Below are 17,643 nucleotides of genomic sequence, written 5' to 3' on the forward strand. Positions count from 1 at the left end.
AAGCCCTAAGGGGGAACTACTGCTTTTGTCTGGCTAAATGACTGCCCTCTAAATACTTATATTTATGTCCATATATTAATGCTACTCTCACTTTCTGTTAGAAAAGCTTCTCTTTTCAGGTGGCAATGACTACTGGGAGACGTAAAATTCATCATAATAGAGAGAAGAAGTGACAGTGGAGGAGTCAGCTTTAAGTGAGACAACTCTATCACACCCTCCAAGGCGCAGGGACCATTGAAGAAAGGATGGAAGAGCCAAAGGAAGGGGGGTAGTGCTTACAGTACTGCCTTCCAGACACAAAGTGGCCATGGTATTCATGGCCTCACAGTAGCTAACACTACCTACACAAGACATGCAAAATAGGAGAGAAAAAAATGATGACATTAAAACAGAAGACAGGTCAGGAGTGGTGGTGCACGCCTTTAATCCCAGGACTCGGAAGGCAGAGGTAGGAGAATCACTGTGAGTTCGAGGCCTGCCTGAAACTACAGAGTGAATTCTAGGTCAGCCTGGACTAGAGCAAAACCCTACTGCAAAAAGGTACTACCACTACCAACCAGAACAAAATCGAAGACAGATTAGTTGGAAAGAAGGGATCCCATGGAGAGGAGATTTGAGAGGGGAAAAAGAGAGCGGTGGTAAGAGGGGATTATTGTCATGATATATTGTGCATATTTATGGAAGTTGTCAATAAAAAGCAATTTTTTTTTTGGCTTTTCGAGGTAGGGTCTCATGCTAGTCCAGGCTGACCTGTGGTTCACTATGGAGTCTCAGGGTGGCCTCGAACTCACAGCGATCCTCCTACCTCTGCCTCCCGAGTGCTGGGATTAGAGGTGTGTGCCATCACGCCTGGTTCATAAAGACAAATTTTAAAGCCAGGCATGACTGTGCATGTCTGTAACCATAGTGCTTGTGGGGGGGTGGAGACTGGAGGATTGCTGGTGCTTGCTGGTCATCCAGTCTAACCAACAAAAGGGAAAACTCCAGGTTCAGTGAGAGACTATCCCAGAGAAAGGAGATGGGCAAACTGCAGAAGAGGACTTCTGGCCTGCTCTTCTGGTCCTCATATGTGTGCACACAGGGGTGTGTGTGTGTGTGTGTGTGTGTGTGTGTGTGTGTGTGTGTGTGCGCGCGCGCGCACGCGCATTTGCATACACCACACACACACAAAAAAAAATAGAAAAGAAAAGAGAGGGCTGGAGAGATGGCTTAGCGGTTAAGGCGTTTACCTGCAAAGCCAAAGGATCCTGGTTCGATTCCCTAGGACCCACATAAGCCAGATGCACAAGGTGGCACACACATCTAGAGTTTGTGTGCAATGGCTGAAGGCCCTGGTGCACCCATTCTCTCTCTCTGCCTCTTTCTTGTTCTCAAATAAATAAATAATAGTAAATTTTAAAAAATACTTTAGGGCTGGAGAGATGGCTTAGCGGTTAAGCGCTTGCCTGTGAAGCCTAAGGACCCTGGTTCGAGGCTCGGTTCCCCAGGTCCCACGTTAGCCAGATGCACAAGGGGGCACATGCATCTGGAGTTCATTTGCAGTGGCTGGAAGCCCTGGCGCTCCCATTCTCTGTCTCTCCCTCTGTCTTTCTCTCTGTGTCTGTAGCTCTCAAATAAATAAAAATTAAAAAAATAAATAAATAAATAAATAAATCCCATGGTAATTCCCTCCCTCCCCCCTGACACTTTCCCCTTTAAAAAAAAAATACTTTAAAAAAAAAGAAAAGAGAAAGTAAGCACATACCTGGGCGAGTTTCTGCCACGACAGGGCCGGCGAGCTCAGAGGGCTTGCCAACACCCACCTGGTTGATGGCGCGGACACGGAACACGTAGCTGTCACCCTCTTGGAGGCCTCGCACCTGATGAAGCAAGAATGGAAGCAACGGGTGATTGATGTCACCTAGGTGGACGTGCTCACATGGCACCCAGGGACTAGGCCTGTGCTCTAGAGCTGGACCTCGGCCACTCAGGTGGTTCTGACTTCATACTATCTTCTCTTTAGATGACAAGTCGCTGAGATCCCCCCAACCCTGATATTCTACCTTTCTTAGATCATTTAACATGATTCCAACACCAGGAACAGTTTACTAAATGCACATTTTAAAATACTACAATCAAACTTGATGCTTGCACCACCTAGTAGGCATGTACGACCTTGTGCTTGCCTCAACTTTGTGCAGCTGGCTTTGTGGGGTCTGGAGAATTGAACATGGGTCCTTGGGCTTTGCAGCCAAGTGCCTTGACTGCTAAGCCATCTCTCCAGCTCTGTTTTTTTGTTTTGTGAGGTATGGTCTTGCTCTAGCCCTGGCTGACCTGGACTTTACTATCTAATCTCAGGCTGGCCTCAGACTCACAGTGATGCTCCTACCTCTGCCTCCTGAGTTCTGGGATTAAAGGTGTGAGCCAGCATGCTTGACCTATTTTATGTTTTTTTAAAGGTACGTCAAACCACTAGGACATAAGCATTGTCCCTGTATATTTGATATGGTTATTTCTTACTATTATTATCATATTATCATAATTGTGGATTTAAGTAATTTGTGAATAAACAAAGTATATTAAATTTTTATATCCTCACATAGAACAAGCCTAGAATGTCCACCAATAGATGAATGGATGAAGAAAATGTGATAAATATGCACAATAGAATTTAATTCAGCTGCAAAGAAGAAGAAAATGATAACATTTGCAGGAAAATGAATGGGACTGGAGATCATTATGTTAAAGGAAACAAACAAGACGCAGAGAAATATCAAGAGTCAGGATTTAAAATTATGTGTGTGTGTGTGTGTGCGTGTATGTGTAAAAAGGGCACTATGAGAGAGAAGGAAGGAAGAGGCTTAAAGGAACAAGGAAAGTGCAAAGAGAGAGCGTAATGGAACGTATGTGACATAACAATGGCTGGAGAGATGGATTAGTGGTTAAGATGCTTGCCTGCAAAGCCAATGGACCCAGTTTCAATTCCCCAGGTCTCATGTGAATGCACAAGGTGGCACATGCATCTTCATTCATTAGCAGCAGCTGGAGGAGCTGGCCCACCAATTCTCTCTTTCTCTCTCTCTCTCAAGTAAATAAATAAAAATTAAAAAGAGGAGAAAATAGATTAGCAAGAAGGTGAGATGAGAGAGAAATGAGGACAAAGTATGAATATATTGTATGAAAATGCCACAGTAAAACCTGTTACTCTCTCTCCATCCTAACAAAAACATTAATTAAAAAAACACTAGGGCTGGAGAGATGGCTTAGCAGTTAAGCGCTTGCCTGTGAAGCTGAAGGACCCCGGTTCAAGGCTCGGTTCCCCGGGTCCCACGTTAGCCAGATGCACAAGGGGGCGCACGCGTCTGGAGTTCATTTGCAGAGGCTGGAAGCCCTGGCGTGCCCATTCGCTCTCTCTCCCTCCATCTGTCTTTCTCTCTGTGTCTGTCGCTCTCAAATAAATAAATAAATAAATAAATAAAATTATTAAAAAAAAAAAAACAACTCTACACCAGGGCTGGAGAGATGGCTTAGCAGTTAAGGTGCTTACCTATGAAGCCTAACAACCTGGGTTTGACTCCTCACTACCCACAAAAACCCAGATGTACAAGGTGGCACATGCGTCTGAAGTTCATTTACAGTGGCTAGAGGCCTTGGTGTGCCATTCTCTCTCTTTCTCTTTCTCTGCCACTCAGTTGGTGCTTGTTTGTAAAGCCTGTTCACCTAGGTTCAACTCCCCTGCACCCACATAAAGCCAAAAGAAAAAAGTGGTGTCTGGTGCTTGTGTGCAGCATCATGGTACCCTGACATGCCCAGATATACACACATGCAAATAAATAAATAAAATTTAAAAGTAAATAAATAAAAATCACATTTTAAGAAGAAATTTATAATATACAGGAGGTGTTATTTTTCTTCAATGTGATGGAGATCAATATTCAACATGTGATTTATGTCAAATAGTTTTGGGATAAGTTTATCTTATTAGATGAAGCCTTTGTGGTTATGAATTTAAACTAGCTAGGCAGTAGATTGTTAAGGGTTTTTTTTTTTTTTAATTGTATTTATTTGTAAGCAGAGAGATACAGAGAGAGAAAGAGAGAATGGGTGCACCAGGGCCTCCAGCCACAGCAACGCTGCAAACAAACTCCAGATGCATGTGCCACCTTGAGCATCTGTCTTTACATAGGTACTGGGGAATGGAATCCAGGTCGCTGGGCTTTGCAGGGAAATGCCTTAACTGCTGAGGCATCTCTCCAGCCCGCATTGTTAGGTTTTTAATCTGTCTGATTGTATTCTGACAGCAACAGAATGTCATTATTTCCATAGTGACTGTGTTCACTGGGGCTTAATAGATTTATTTTTGTTTCTGTTTCATGAAATAGAGTCTGTTGTAAACCAGGCTGGCCTAAAAGGCTTGCTCTGTACTGAATCTGACCTTGAACTCCTGATTCTCCTGCTCCACCTTCAAGGCTCTGGAATTACCGGCATGTGTCACCATGCCTGCCTGAGTTAACGTATTACCGAAATGAATTTCAATATATAAATGAACTTGAACTTAGCAGAGGGTAAATGCATAGAATTGGATATATTTTCAATTCTATGTTTAGAAATAATACCCACAAAGGCACAGAAACATTTCATTGTTGTGATAGAAACAGACTGGCCATTGGGTGCCTGACACATTTGCACCTGCAGAGCAGGTGATGTGAGCTGGGAGTCGGGTTCCCCACAGGAAGGAGAGCCCATTCTAGTATGACAGGAACACGCCTCCACCCATCCAGCACCCCAGAGACAAGGACCACAGACCCCAGAGGGACCACATTGCCTTCTCGCATCTTCTTGTATGATTTTCTATAGTATTGGTAGGAACTGTATTCCACCTCCATCCCTGTTCACATCCCCTTCCCAGCACCCTACTCCCAACGTTGTCTTGCAAGTTGTAAGTAGAGTACAAGCGTGCGCTCGGGTCAAAATCTCTTAGCGTGAACGCCGTGTGCAACTTCCTCCGCGGCCATGGGGAAATCACATTTCTCCGCAAAGTTCGGTGTCTTTGGGTGTTCTGCCCCCAACAAGGGAACATTCTATGATGATTCCCATTGGGCCCGAGTGAGAGATAACGTGGCTCAGCCCAGTGCCAGTTAGGATCGGCTGCAGTTAGCATGCTCTGGTGGAATTTAGAGGGCGGTGGTGTGGTTAAGGGCGAGGCTCGTGCCGAGAGCTGGGTGAACCCATTCCACTGTGCTCTGGAGCGCGGGCAGCGGGGAGCAAGTGAGGCAATATGGGGTGTGACTCAGAACCCGTGGTTACTGGTGTACTGGCTTGACCTCTAAACATAGCATCCTCCAGTAAGGAGCCACCCTCAAAAACAATTAGAGTGGGAATGAGAAGGTCATCTTTGGAGGAGGTGAATAAGCAGTAATGTTCTAAGGGTGAGCAACAGAAGCATGTGTGTGTGGGGGGGGGGGTTTGGTGGTTAAGGTAAAGGAAAGAGGAAAGGAGAGGGCGGGAAGAAGGAACTGGTGGATGTTTCCCAAGGGAGGCTAAGGAATTCAGGTGAAATGTCACCAGTTTTAAGCATTACAAAAATTCACCCAGCCTTAACCATTATGAAATGGAATATTACCAGGAACCAAATTTATGAAGCAGACCATCCTTGATCACGCCGACCTGAAAGTTAATATTAATTTTCCTTTTTGGAGGCAAGCTCTGCGTCACCCAGCCTCCGCCCCCACCTTCAGGTACGTGTTTGTGATGGCCGCCTTGTTGAGTCCTCGCCATTGGTCATCTTTGGCACTGGCCTCCTTCATGTCCACAAAGTAACCGGTGACCGGAGTCCGGCCTGAGTGGAGTGGGGGTTTCCACTGGAGAACCAGGGAATTCTTCCGGACTTCACTGTACTTCAGACTATGTGGTGGTCCTGAGAGGGCAGGTGAAGAGAGAAAGAGAGAGAGAGAGAGAGAGAGAGAGAGAGAGAGAGAGGGCAGTGGGTAGAAATTTCGATGTGGATAAAAGAAAACTCAAGTCTGATTACTTTTACTACCGTACCAAAGGTCTTACAGCTGACTGATGCTGGTGTTGTTTTCTGAAATCTAGTTCTCCCTTCAAAACAGGTATGTGAGAAACAAAAACAAAAACAGGTATGTGGCTCTGCCTCATCTTGCTAAGTGCAGGTGGCCAAAGAGGCTCCAAGGGCCTCTCAGAGCTCAATTACCACTTCCTTCAGGCTGTCCTCGGGCCTTTCATCAGCACAGGTTAGTGAAGATGAAGGTCTGGGTTCCAGTTATTTTTTAAATTTTATTTTACAGAGAGAGAGACACACACACAGAGAATTGGCACGCCAGGGCCTCAGCCACTGAATTCGAACTCCAAACACTTCAGCTACCTAGTGGGCATATGTGACCTTGCGCTTGCCTCACCTTTGTGCAGCTGGTTTATGTGGATTCTGGAGTGGAACATGGGTCCTTAGCCTTCCCAGACAAGTGCCTTAACCGCTAAGCCATCTCTCCAGCCCTGTTCCAGTTATTTTTGAGCAAGTGTCTGAGGATTCCCCTCAGTCTCCAGCACTTTGAAGAGGACAACTCTATTTGCGGGCATATGAATATAAAAAGTTCATTCAGAGCAAAAGGAGTGGCCTCCAGTTGAAGGGAAATCTCTCCTTTAAAGCATGCATACATCCCAGCACAGATGGTTCAGGAAAATGGGTATTGAAAAAATACAATCCTGGAGCTAGGAGCTAGGAAGATGGCTCAACGGCTAAAGGTGCTTGCTTGCAAAGCCTTTCGGTTCAGGCTTAATTCCCCAGCCACCCACATAAGCCAGATTCAAAAAGTGACCCATTCTTCTGGTATTGGCAGCAGCTAAAAAACCTGGAGTGCCCCTTCCCCGCAACACACACAAGCAAATAAATTAGTTTTATTATTTATTTATTTATTATTTTTTAGTTTTTCAAAATAGGGTTTCACTCCAGTCCAGGCAGACCTAGAATTCACTATGTAGCCTCAGGGTGGCCTTGAACTCATGGCAATTCTCCTACCTCTGCCTCCCAAGTGTTGGGATTAAAGGCGTGCATCACCATGACTGGCTATAAATTAATTTTTAAAAAGGAAAATTAGATCATCTACTCAGCACATTGATATCACTAGTTGGGATCATACAGTAAATGTGTTTATATTCAATTTGTACATTGTTGGGTTTTACTGCTCCATAGGAATGAGATATAAGCATAGGTAAGTTTTTCTGCCTACCTCCTCTTTCCTTCCACGTATACCCGACCACCCCACACACCAACCTCCAAAGCAGACAACTTGCTAGCCGTGTTCCAGGATTTGTCTTGTGGTGCAATCACAAAATGTTGAGAGAGAGAGACAGAGAGACAGACAGACAGAGAGAGGGAGAGACCTGACAGAGAAAGTCAGCAGAGAGAGGGAGAGAGACAGGAGAAGCCCAACTGACATCCCAGGCAGTCATGTGACATCCACCTGCCTAACATAATGACGAGCTGGGAACAGATAGCAAGGAGAAGCCACAGGGGTTGGGTCTCAAGAGAGAAACTTGGGAATTGTGAACGGAGGGCTTCAGAGCGAAGCATAGGGTGGGAGTGTAAATACTTGCATGTGTGTGTCAGGGGCATAAAGTGTCTCTGGCAGCTGTGAATGAAGGCCAGACACGTGCACCGCATCACATCCAGCTTTACATGGGAATTGGGGAATTGAGCCCAGGACAACAGGCTTTGCAAGCAAGTGCCTTTAACTGCTGAGTCACCTTCCCAGCCCCAGTTTTTGAGAAAGTTTTGCCGTGGCATGTGAACTGGATAGCTTTTCTGGCCTTTAGGAAGCCAAGGCAGACTATAAGTCCTATAAATAATGCTCACTTGGCACTTAAATTGTGTATATTTATCAATTCTACAAGCTGAGTCTGAGCAATTAGGGCTCTGGGGTTTTATTTGGAACACAAGCATAAGGAATTTGTTCTCAATTTTATATTGTTATCATTTAATACTATCAAAAACATTTTGGGGACTGGAGAGATGGCTTAGTGGTTAAGGCATTTGCCTGCAAAGCCAAAGGACCTCAGTTTGATTCCCCAGGACCCATGTAAGCCAGACGCACAAGGTGGCACATGCATCTGGAGTTCATTTGCAGCAACTAGAGGCCCTGGCACAGCCATTCTCTCTCTCTTTCTCTCAGTCTGGTTCCCTCTCTCAAATAAATAAATAAAAATAAAAATATTAAAAAGTATTTTGGGGGCTGGAGCATGGCACAGTGGCAGATTGCGCTTCCTATGCAAGCACGAGGGCCTGAGGAGGCTTGAAATGAAGTGTCCCACATAAACATCTGGGTGTGGTCACATGCCCCTATAACCCCGTCCTGTAAAGGGGAGCAGAGACCAGGGTATATTCCCCAGCCTTGTGAAAAACGACAAGCTCTGTTACCAGCAACAGACTCCAGCTTAAAATGAGAATGGACCAGACAGCAAGAGTCAGACACCCGATGTTCTGCTCTGACCACTACAGGTGAGAGCTCCCTGCCACAGGTGAGCACACGAGGCACTGCAAGGGCGCACACACACACACACACACACACACACACAACACACACACAACACACACACACAACACACACACAACACACCACACAGAGAGAGAGAGAGAATTAGGTAAGAATAACTAGATGATTCCTTTGTCTGAAATGCTGTCTATGTAAGGCTTCAATTCACTCTAAGTTGTGGATTAGGTTGGAAGAAACTCCAACCCTGACACTGAGACGTGGTTTCCTCAGTTTACCTGGGATGGCAATGGTCCACTCCTCGCACTTGAAGCATTCGCTTACTGCGGAGGGCGCTCCCAACCCTGCGATGTTCATGGCTGCCACTTGGAACTGGTATACCATGTTCTCCTTCAAGTTGCTGATCTGCAATGATGACATCACAGGTAGTGAGTGTTTCAGGATTGTCTTTTCATCTCCTTCTTTTCAAAGCAGGGTCTTACTCTAGCCCAGACTGACCTAGAACTCATTTTGTAGCTCCAGGCTGGCCTCAGACTCATGTCAATCCTCCTACCTCTGCTTCCCGAGTGCTGGGATTAAAGATGTGTGCCCTACCTTGGGACTCATTTGTATATTCATTAGTTTTGCATCAATACACGGTAAATTGCTACAAACTTTGTGGCTTAAAAATGACACATTTTGAAGGGAATAAATGTTGTGAACAGAGGCTGGACATCACCTCATTGCCAACATCAGGAGGACAACATCAGGAGAGTGAGCCCAACTCTAGCAAGACCACCCTCAAACCACAAAACTCCTTCAGCAAGGCACCACCTCCCAAATTGCCATCATCTGAGAACAAAGCAATCAAACACAAGAGTTTATGGGCAACACCCCATTCAAACCACTACAGTGTGTGTAGGACATAGCCAAAGACTTATCTGAAATAGAAAACAGCAAAACAGGGGACTGACATTTTGAACTCTGAACTCTGAGCCCCCACGGTTCCTGGCCTGCTTTTGCCTCATGAAGTTATGTGATGAATGGTGATTTTTTAATTTGGATGGAAGGCCTAATGCCATGTATATGTGGTTTCGTGTTTAGTTTTGAGGTTCCCACTGTAATACTTGAGAACTTATGGAGAGGCTAGTCCTGGGTGGGGCTGTCTAAAAATGTTTGAGAAGACTGGACGTGAGCTGGCTGTGAGGATGTGACAGAATTAGATGTATTTTTTTTTTTTAATGGCTTTTGCTCATCAATGTGGGAATGTTTGGGAACCAAGCTGCCCGTGACTCTTCTCCAAGATAAGTATCTGGAAAGATGAGCATTTAGAGCAAATAAGGGGAGGTGAGATCTCTCCTCACAAGTGTCTTGTGAACCCTTCTTGGTCTATTGCTGACATGTACTCTGGGCCACTTCCTGAGCAGATGCATGGACAGCCTGAAGCTGATGTAACAGAGGGACAGCTATTGTTTCTGCGGCTGTAATTGGTTTAAACATAAATTTATTGAAAGAAAAAAAAATGACCCACTGTGGTTAGCCACAGTGTCCATGAGTGAGGTATATGGGAATGGCATAGCCACTTGTGTTTGGAAAAGGATCTGAGCCCTTTGCCTGCTTGAAACTAAATGTTGCCAATACCCGACAGGAGTATGGAGAAGGACCTGGAGATCCAGATGAGAATGCAGCCTAGCCTTCCCCCAAGGCAGCCTTGTGGGCTCTCAGCTAGGCCATGGGTCTGGAGTTCGTTTGCAGTGGCTAGAAGCCCTGGTGCATTCATTCTCTCTCTCTCTGCCTCTCTCAAATAAGTAAATAAATAATATATTTAAAAATTAATGTGGTTACATTAAAGAGAAGAATAAGCCCCTTGATCCTATAGCCCAGACTAGCCTAGGGAAAGGAGATGTGTGCAAGTTACAGAGCTACAAAGGAATTGGAGTCACAATGCTATACACAGGATTCTGTTATAAAATGGATCATATACACAAGAAAAAAATACCCAGATGATAAAAACTGAGAATGTGTGCATAGCCAAATGTTGACAAGGAATGAGATTATACACACTTCAGGAAAGAGTATAGAACTTTCTAGAAAAGTGGATGATATGCTTCCGCTCTGACTCAACAATTTTACTTTGGCAATCACCTAGAGAAAATAGCGCAGACCAGTAGACATGTACAAAAGTGTTCATAGCTAATGTTTGATGTTGCTTAAAATGCCCATATGGCCATCCGTAATAGCATGGAGAGGATATTATTATTATTATATAGTCATATGGTAGAATACCATACATAATGAAAAAATGAGTTACACAGAGCACCATGTGGAAGACTCTTAGCTATACAATGTTGCAGGTAAGCATGGTGGTGCATACCGGTAACCCTAGCACTTCAGAGGCTGAGATAGGAAGGTCATGAGTTTGAAGCCAACCTGTGCAACACAGAGAAAACCTATGTCAAATAAACAAACAAAATGATGTGATTTTGGGCTGGAGAGATGGCTTAGTGGTTAAGGCATTTGCCTGCAAAGCCAAAGGATGTTGGTTCGATTCTCCAGGACCCACGTTAGCCAGATGCACAAGAGGGTGCACGTGTCTGGAGTTTTGCAGTGGCTGGAGGCCCTGGTGTGCCCATTCTCTATCTCCCTCTCTTGGCTTTTTTCTCTCTCTCAAATAAATAAATAAAAATTAAGTAGCGGGGCGTGGTGGCGCACGCCTTTAATCCCAGCACTCGGGAGGCAGAGGTAGGAGGATCGCCATGAGTTCAAGGCCACCCTGAGATGACAGAGTTAATTCCAGGTCAGCCTGGACCAGAGTGAGACCCTACCTCAAAAACAAAAACAAAACCAAACAAAACAAAACAAAAAAATTAAGTAAAAAAAAAAATTAACAATGATACAATTTTGTGTTATGCTCTACTGGTCTGTGTGTGGTAGTTCATGCATTTCAAATCTTAGATTGAGAGAGCATGGGATTGACTTGGTGGATGGAGGAAAACACTGTTCCCTGACCTGTCCTTGCCTTGCTTTCCCTCTCACCGTGTGGGGTCCTGCGAGCCTGAGGAAATACTAAATTGTGTCTAGTAAATGTTTCTGGAGAGAAGATCAGCAGCTATTCCAACACTGAGACTTCCTCGGGAGCCTGAGATGGGCCAAGCCATGCAGGCTCCTGAGTGGAACACATGGGATGCACCCCTTTCATGGCTGTGGTGCTTTGAATCAGAGGACCCCATAAACTCGTGTGTTTTCAATGCTTGGCTCCCAGCTGGTGACCGTTTGGGAGGTGGCGCCTTGCTGGGGGTGGTGTCACTAGGGGTGGACCTTGAGGTCTATTAACCTTCGGCTTGCCAATGCTGATCAGCCTGGTCGCTTGTGGCCATATTCCGCCTGCTGTGGCAAGGAGTGATGTCCAGCCTCTGCTCATGTCATGCTTTTCCCTGCCATCATGAAGCATTCCCTCAAGACTGTAAGCCAAAATAAATCCTTTCCTCCCGTCATCTTCTTTTGGATGGGTGTTTGGTCCCAGCAACGTGAAGGTAATGTCAACAGTGGCCACTCCTACTGGGGACAAAGCCAGAGGTGGAGAACCAAGCCAAGCCATGAAGCCCATGTCTCTTGATCTATGTGACTTCAACACTAATAGTCAAAAATCCTGAGCCATTGAACCCTGAGACTCTTGAAGCTAGTGACATGCTGGTTACGGATATTCTGTGAGTGTCTGAACGAGCATGTTACTATGTATTTTGTGGTAAATATTCTAAAACAGATATATACCCTGCAAGGGAATCAGAAAATACAAATCCTGTCTGGTTAGCCAAACGAGCCTTTCATTTACACAGGCATGTTTGCCACAAAGTCATGCCAATGCACACAACAGACTGGCAAAATGATACCAGCTCATGGCAGGGTGCTGAGTGCGTCCAGGTATTTTCACATTCACAGGACGAGCTACACCAGAAAGTCACCTGCTCACCTTGTACGCTGCTTCGCTGACAGCCTTGACGTTGGCTTCTCTCCATTTTCCTGGCACCCCACCAATGACCTCACGATAGTTCACGTAATAGCCAGTAATCTCAGCCCCTCCCGTCTTATCCGGTTGCTGCCATCCAAGAACCATTGAGTCACGAAAACTTTCAATACAAGTGATGTCATGGGGTGGAGATGGTGCCGCTGTTGCAATAGGAGTAGTTTGTGAGTAAGAGAGAAGGCATTTACAATTACTGTGTACATTAACCTTGGCCAACGGATGCCACGTGTGAGGAGGGTACCAGATGTGGTGGTATGCAATAAGAACATGAGATTGATCAGAAAGTTGGCATCTGACAAAAAAAAAAAAGTTTCTAGGGATGGAGAGGTGGCTTAGCACCCGAGGGCTGGGGAGTTGGCTTAGCGGTTAAGCGCTTGCCTGTGAAGTCTAAGGACCCCAGTTCGAGGCTGGATTCCCCAGGACCCACGTTAGCCAGATGCACAAGGAGGCGCACGCGTCTGGAGTTCGTTTGCAGTGGCTGGAGGCCCTGGCGTGCCTTTCTCTCTCTTTCTCTGCCTCTTACTCTCTCTTTCTCTCTCTCTGTCACTCTCAAATAAATAAATAAAAATGAACAAAGAAAAATTTTTTTTTAAAGTTTCTAGGCCTGGAGAGATAGATGGCTTAGCACTTAAGGAACCAGGTTCAGTTTCCCGGGACCCACACGTAAGCCAGATGCACCAGGTGGCACATGAATCTGGAGTTCGTTTTCGGTGGTTAGAGGCCCTAATGTGCCCACTTCCTCTCTTCATCTCTTCCACCCTCTGCCTCTTTCTGTTTCTCACTCTTAACTAGATAAATAAATAAATTCTAAAGACTAACCAAACCTGTCCTAGCAAATTGAAGAAAATGGTTTTTTCCTCATAAGAAGAAATATTTTCCTTAAGGTATGTATTTTTATTTTTGTGTAGCTTTGTTTATATTTGTTCTCTGAGGACAATGGAATGTGTGTATAGATCCCAGTTTCTACCTTAATTTGCTTATTTAGAATTTCCATAGAGTTCCAAATGGTTACCATGGCACTGTTCACATACTTTATGAAACTATAATTACCCAGCTTCTGTCTTCACTCAGAAAAAACACTGTCTTGGAGCTTAGCTAAATACCACCTTAAGAAACATGTTTCCGCCACACAGGGCTCAACCTGCCTTATGACTTTCTGTTGGTATATAATGCTTTTGACCACGTTATTTAAAAAAAATTGTTATTATTTTTATTTATTTGAGAGCAACAGACAGAGAAAGAGGCAGAGAGAGAGAGAGAGAGAGAGAGAGAGAGAGAGAGAGAGAGAGAATGGGCGCGCCAGGGCCTCCAGCCACTGCAAACGAACTCCAGACGCCTGTGCCCCCTTGTGCATCTGGCTCACGTGGGTCCTGGGGAATCGAGCCTTGAACCGGGGTCCTTAGGCTTCACAGGCAAGCGCTTAACCACTAAGCCATCTCTCCAGCCCTGACCACGTTATTTTTAACCTGATATTGGAATGCTATTTGTGTAGCACAAAATACCAGCCACTGGTCACGCCTTGTTAATGCCTAGCTAGAAAAATGATTGGAGGATATTCCACAAAGTTTTCCTACATTTATGTGGCTTTGATAGTCACATTTTTACTTAACTACTGAAATGGTAGTTTTTAAATGAAGAAAGAAAGAATGAGATGATGGAAAGAAATCCATCTAGATGTGCAATACATCAGAAAAAAAAATTTCCTAAATTTTTGATCAGGTTGTAGGAAGTTACTGAAATTATTGCATTCTTACTCAAAAATACCCCAAGAACAATGAAGACTTTAAGAAATAAAACATTTGTTTTTCCTTGTTCAATCACCAACCTCCTTTACTTTTTATATGAAAAAAGGTTTTTTTATTTTTCTCTCTCCTTGAGAATTTGTGAATATGAATTCTCAAGTAACTGTCTTGTTTCATCTGGAGTTAAAGGACCATATAAAAATTCAAAACAAAGAAAAAAGTAGAGTATAGGGGATGGACAAGGGGGATTTAAAATTTGTTTATTTTTATTTACTTATTTGAGAGCGACAGACAAAGAGGCAGAGAGAGAGAGAGACAGAGAAAATGGGCATGCCAGGGCCTCCAGCCACTGAAAACCAACTCCAGATTCATGCGTCACCTTGCGCATCTGGCTTATGTGGGTCCTGGGGAATCAAGCCTCGAACCAAGGTCCTTAGGCTTCACAGGCAAGCGCTTAACGGCTAAGCCATCTCTCCAGCCCCTGAGGGACTTAAAATTTAGTAGCACCTTTATTTGATAAGAAAAACACTGTTTTCTACAATACCTACATAAGCCATAGCATGGAAAGTCTTAATCTACTCACTTAGCGGTCTGATAAACTGACATGCATCACCTCAGGGAGGGTGAATTCTGTGTCAGGGACTAGAGCTCTCTGTGACTATAATGCCATGCTGGACTTTGGAAAGTGACTGAAAGATAGTGATTTGAATGATACTTGAAAGCCTGAAGACGATCAGAGGAAATGAATAACAGTGACACTGGTACCGTGTCATCTCACTTCACGGAGAAATACTTTTTCTCTCCATGTATGGGTAGAAGCATTTTGAAAGACCTTGCACAAGCTGGCAATCAAATCCTTCCTGCCGTCACGTCTAAGTCTTTTTCAAAGCAAGGACATGGGTGTGTCTTCCCAACAAACGATCAAATATATATATATATATAAAGCTCCTCTAAACATTTTATCATTGCTAAGTCCAAGAATTAAAGCGCACAAGCCAAACCCACACATGATGACTTATACAGTCCCCTGGGTGGAAGCATTCTGAAGAGCTAGTTGGAGACATAAAATTCAGAATGGACAGCGATGGACCCAAACACAGATGGAGATGGCGATCCGGACAATGAGGGTGAGGACATGGATGGAGACAGGTGAACTCTGGACCGTTCAGTTCTCACCTACTGGCTCGTTCTTCTTTCTCGGGGGGTCGGGTTTGCTTTGCTCTTTGGGAGCAGCCTTCTGGGATGGCGGGGAGGGCTCTTCCTGAACTGACTGGCTTACTGCACTCACTTCTGTTACTGTACTCACTTCTGTTTGGCCCCCGCTGGGAGGGCTACTGGGTGGTGAAAGGTTGTTAGGTTTGCTACTGAGCAAAGCAGCATTCTGAAAGGTTGGCGGGGAGGCTCCATGCACGCCCCCCCTGGAGTCTGTTAGTCCACCAGGAGCATCACTCAGTTGAGGCCACACGTCTGGAGACACTGCACCCCCTACAATCGCCAGACAACAACAGAAACACCGTGAGCCGGACCCTGAACGAGCCACTCAGAGGTGACATGACAAACATACATTAGGACTTGGAGCAGAACCGAAGTGATTCTAGGCTTAACAGAAATCGCATCATGTACAAGAGTGAGGAAAGCATACGCTTCACATAATTTACAGCAGAGAACGTGTGGGCTTTCCCATACATTGGAAAGAGAAGAAATTAGAACAACAACAACAAAAGAAACACATAGAGCAGAAACTGTTTCTATTTACATAACCCAGTGGTTTTTAGTTTATACAAGAAAAGGTAAATCACGGATAATTCTCAAGCCATCTATGCTCTGTTATTGAACACAGTAGAAAAAAGTGCCATGAAGTACATAAAACATAATATTAAAGATCTTAATTTTATAACATAATTATGTCCATTAGTACAACAGTAATAATTTTGTACCTCCGAATCTCAAAGAAACATGTTCACTATTTTCCATATTGTCAGAATTATTAAAAAAAAATGTAGAAGGCTAACTGAAGAAAACTGATATTAAGTAATCTTTTTTTGCATGTTTGTTTGTTTTTTTTCCTAGGTAAGGGTCTTGCTCCAGCTCAGGCTGACCTGGAATATGCTATGTAGTCTCAATGTTGTCTCAAGGTGTCCTCGAACTCATAGCGATCCTACTACCTCTGCCTCCCAAGTGCTGGGACTAAAGGCATATGCCACCATGCCCAGCTTCCTACATAGATTGTCTTAGCAATGGGTTATGCTCTCTGCTCAGTCCTTCTTTAGTATGCCAGCCTACCATAGGATTTTTTTTTCTTTTGCTGCCTTGTACTACCTGGGTCCTTTACCTATCTTATCAAAGATTGGGAGGTACAATACAAACATAAATATAATTACATTGTTATGGCTCTTATTCTGTTGGTTAGTTTGCAAGCAGAGATGAAACATGTGATTAAGCGCCTTCCATGAACCTGAGAGGCATTTATAAGAAGCATGTTAATTGTGTCATTAGTGAAAAGACGCCAAGCTATGATGTAGATGAATAGCTTTAGGTACAAGCTGTCTTGAGTTATGGGTGAAATACCACTTCATGGAATCGAGATGGCCCTCCACAGTCCCAGGATGAGCATGAAGTTAGCATGGAGTTTCATACGATGGGGAATGCTGGAGGAAACCGGAATTGTGGAGATGAAAATGCTAAAGAGGTGCTATCTGGATAAGTGATGAAGTTCTGGAAAATGACAGCTACAGAAGGTTAGATGTCACCTAAAGTCAGAGAAAATGACCGTCTAGGGATGGAATGAATTGTGGAGCCATGTTAGAAGTTTTAAACTATTTCCGGAGATGATGAAACCTTAGAAGAATGCCCCCCGCCCCCCACCAGTTCCTTCTCAGGAGCTTACCAATGGCAGCTTTGACTTCAATAGCTTCTGAGTCCTGGGAATAGTCACTAAGGCCGGCCGCGTTCACTGCTCGGACCCGGAAAATGTAACTCTGGCCAGTTACTAATCCGTGACAAGTAAACCTACAAAGGAAGGAGAGTTTCAAAAGTCTTCCCTAGGAGGAAAATTTAGAAGATGGTTTGTAGTTTAATTGAATGATTTGATTTTATGAAAAGGATTCATTCTTCAAAAATAAGGAAAAGGCCTAGACAGCCATACACGTGCACACACACACACATACACACACACACACGCACTTTAGGCACGGAGGCAACTTATTTTTATTTATTTGAGATGGAGAGAGAGAGAGTGTGTGTGTGTGAGAGAGAGAGAGAAAGAGAGAGAGAGAGAGAGAGAGAGAGAGAGAGAATGCCAGACGCATGCACCACCTTGTGCATCTGACTTATGTGGGTCCTGGGGAATTGAACCTGGGTCCTTTGGTTTCACAGGCAAATGCTTTAACCTCTAAGCAATCTCTCCAGCCCCAAG

General features: G+C 44.4%; 1 protein-coding gene across 2 annotated transcripts in view; it reads right to left on the reverse strand.

Annotated features, from left to right (window-relative positions):
• The window catches only part of Myom1 (myomesin 1), a 167,507-nt gene that overhangs the window by 60,276 nt on the left and 89,588 nt on the right, over positions 1-17,643 (reverse strand). Inside the window, exons 17-22 of one of the 2 annotated variants that reach the window (XM_004662648.2) lie at positions 17,116-17,237; positions 15,405-15,713; positions 12,433-12,629; positions 8,762-8,888; positions 5,712-5,896; positions 1,745-1,859 (exon numbers count right to left, since the gene is read on the reverse strand). In XM_004662648.2, coding sequence (XP_004662705.2) covers positions 1,745-1,859; positions 5,712-5,896; positions 8,762-8,888; positions 12,433-12,629; positions 15,405-15,713; positions 17,116-17,237 — 1,055 coding nt within the window. The remainder of the gene's footprint in view (positions 1-1,744; positions 1,860-5,711; positions 5,897-8,761; positions 8,889-12,432; positions 12,630-15,404; positions 15,714-17,115; positions 17,238-17,643) is intronic. The other variant, XM_004662649.2, reaches the window with a different exon arrangement.

Source organism: Jaculus jaculus, chromosome 2, assembly GCF_020740685.1.
Source record: "Jaculus jaculus isolate mJacJac1 chromosome 2, mJacJac1.mat.Y.cur, whole genome shotgun sequence".
NCBI lineage: Eukaryota > Metazoa > Chordata > Mammalia > Rodentia > Dipodidae > Jaculus > Jaculus jaculus.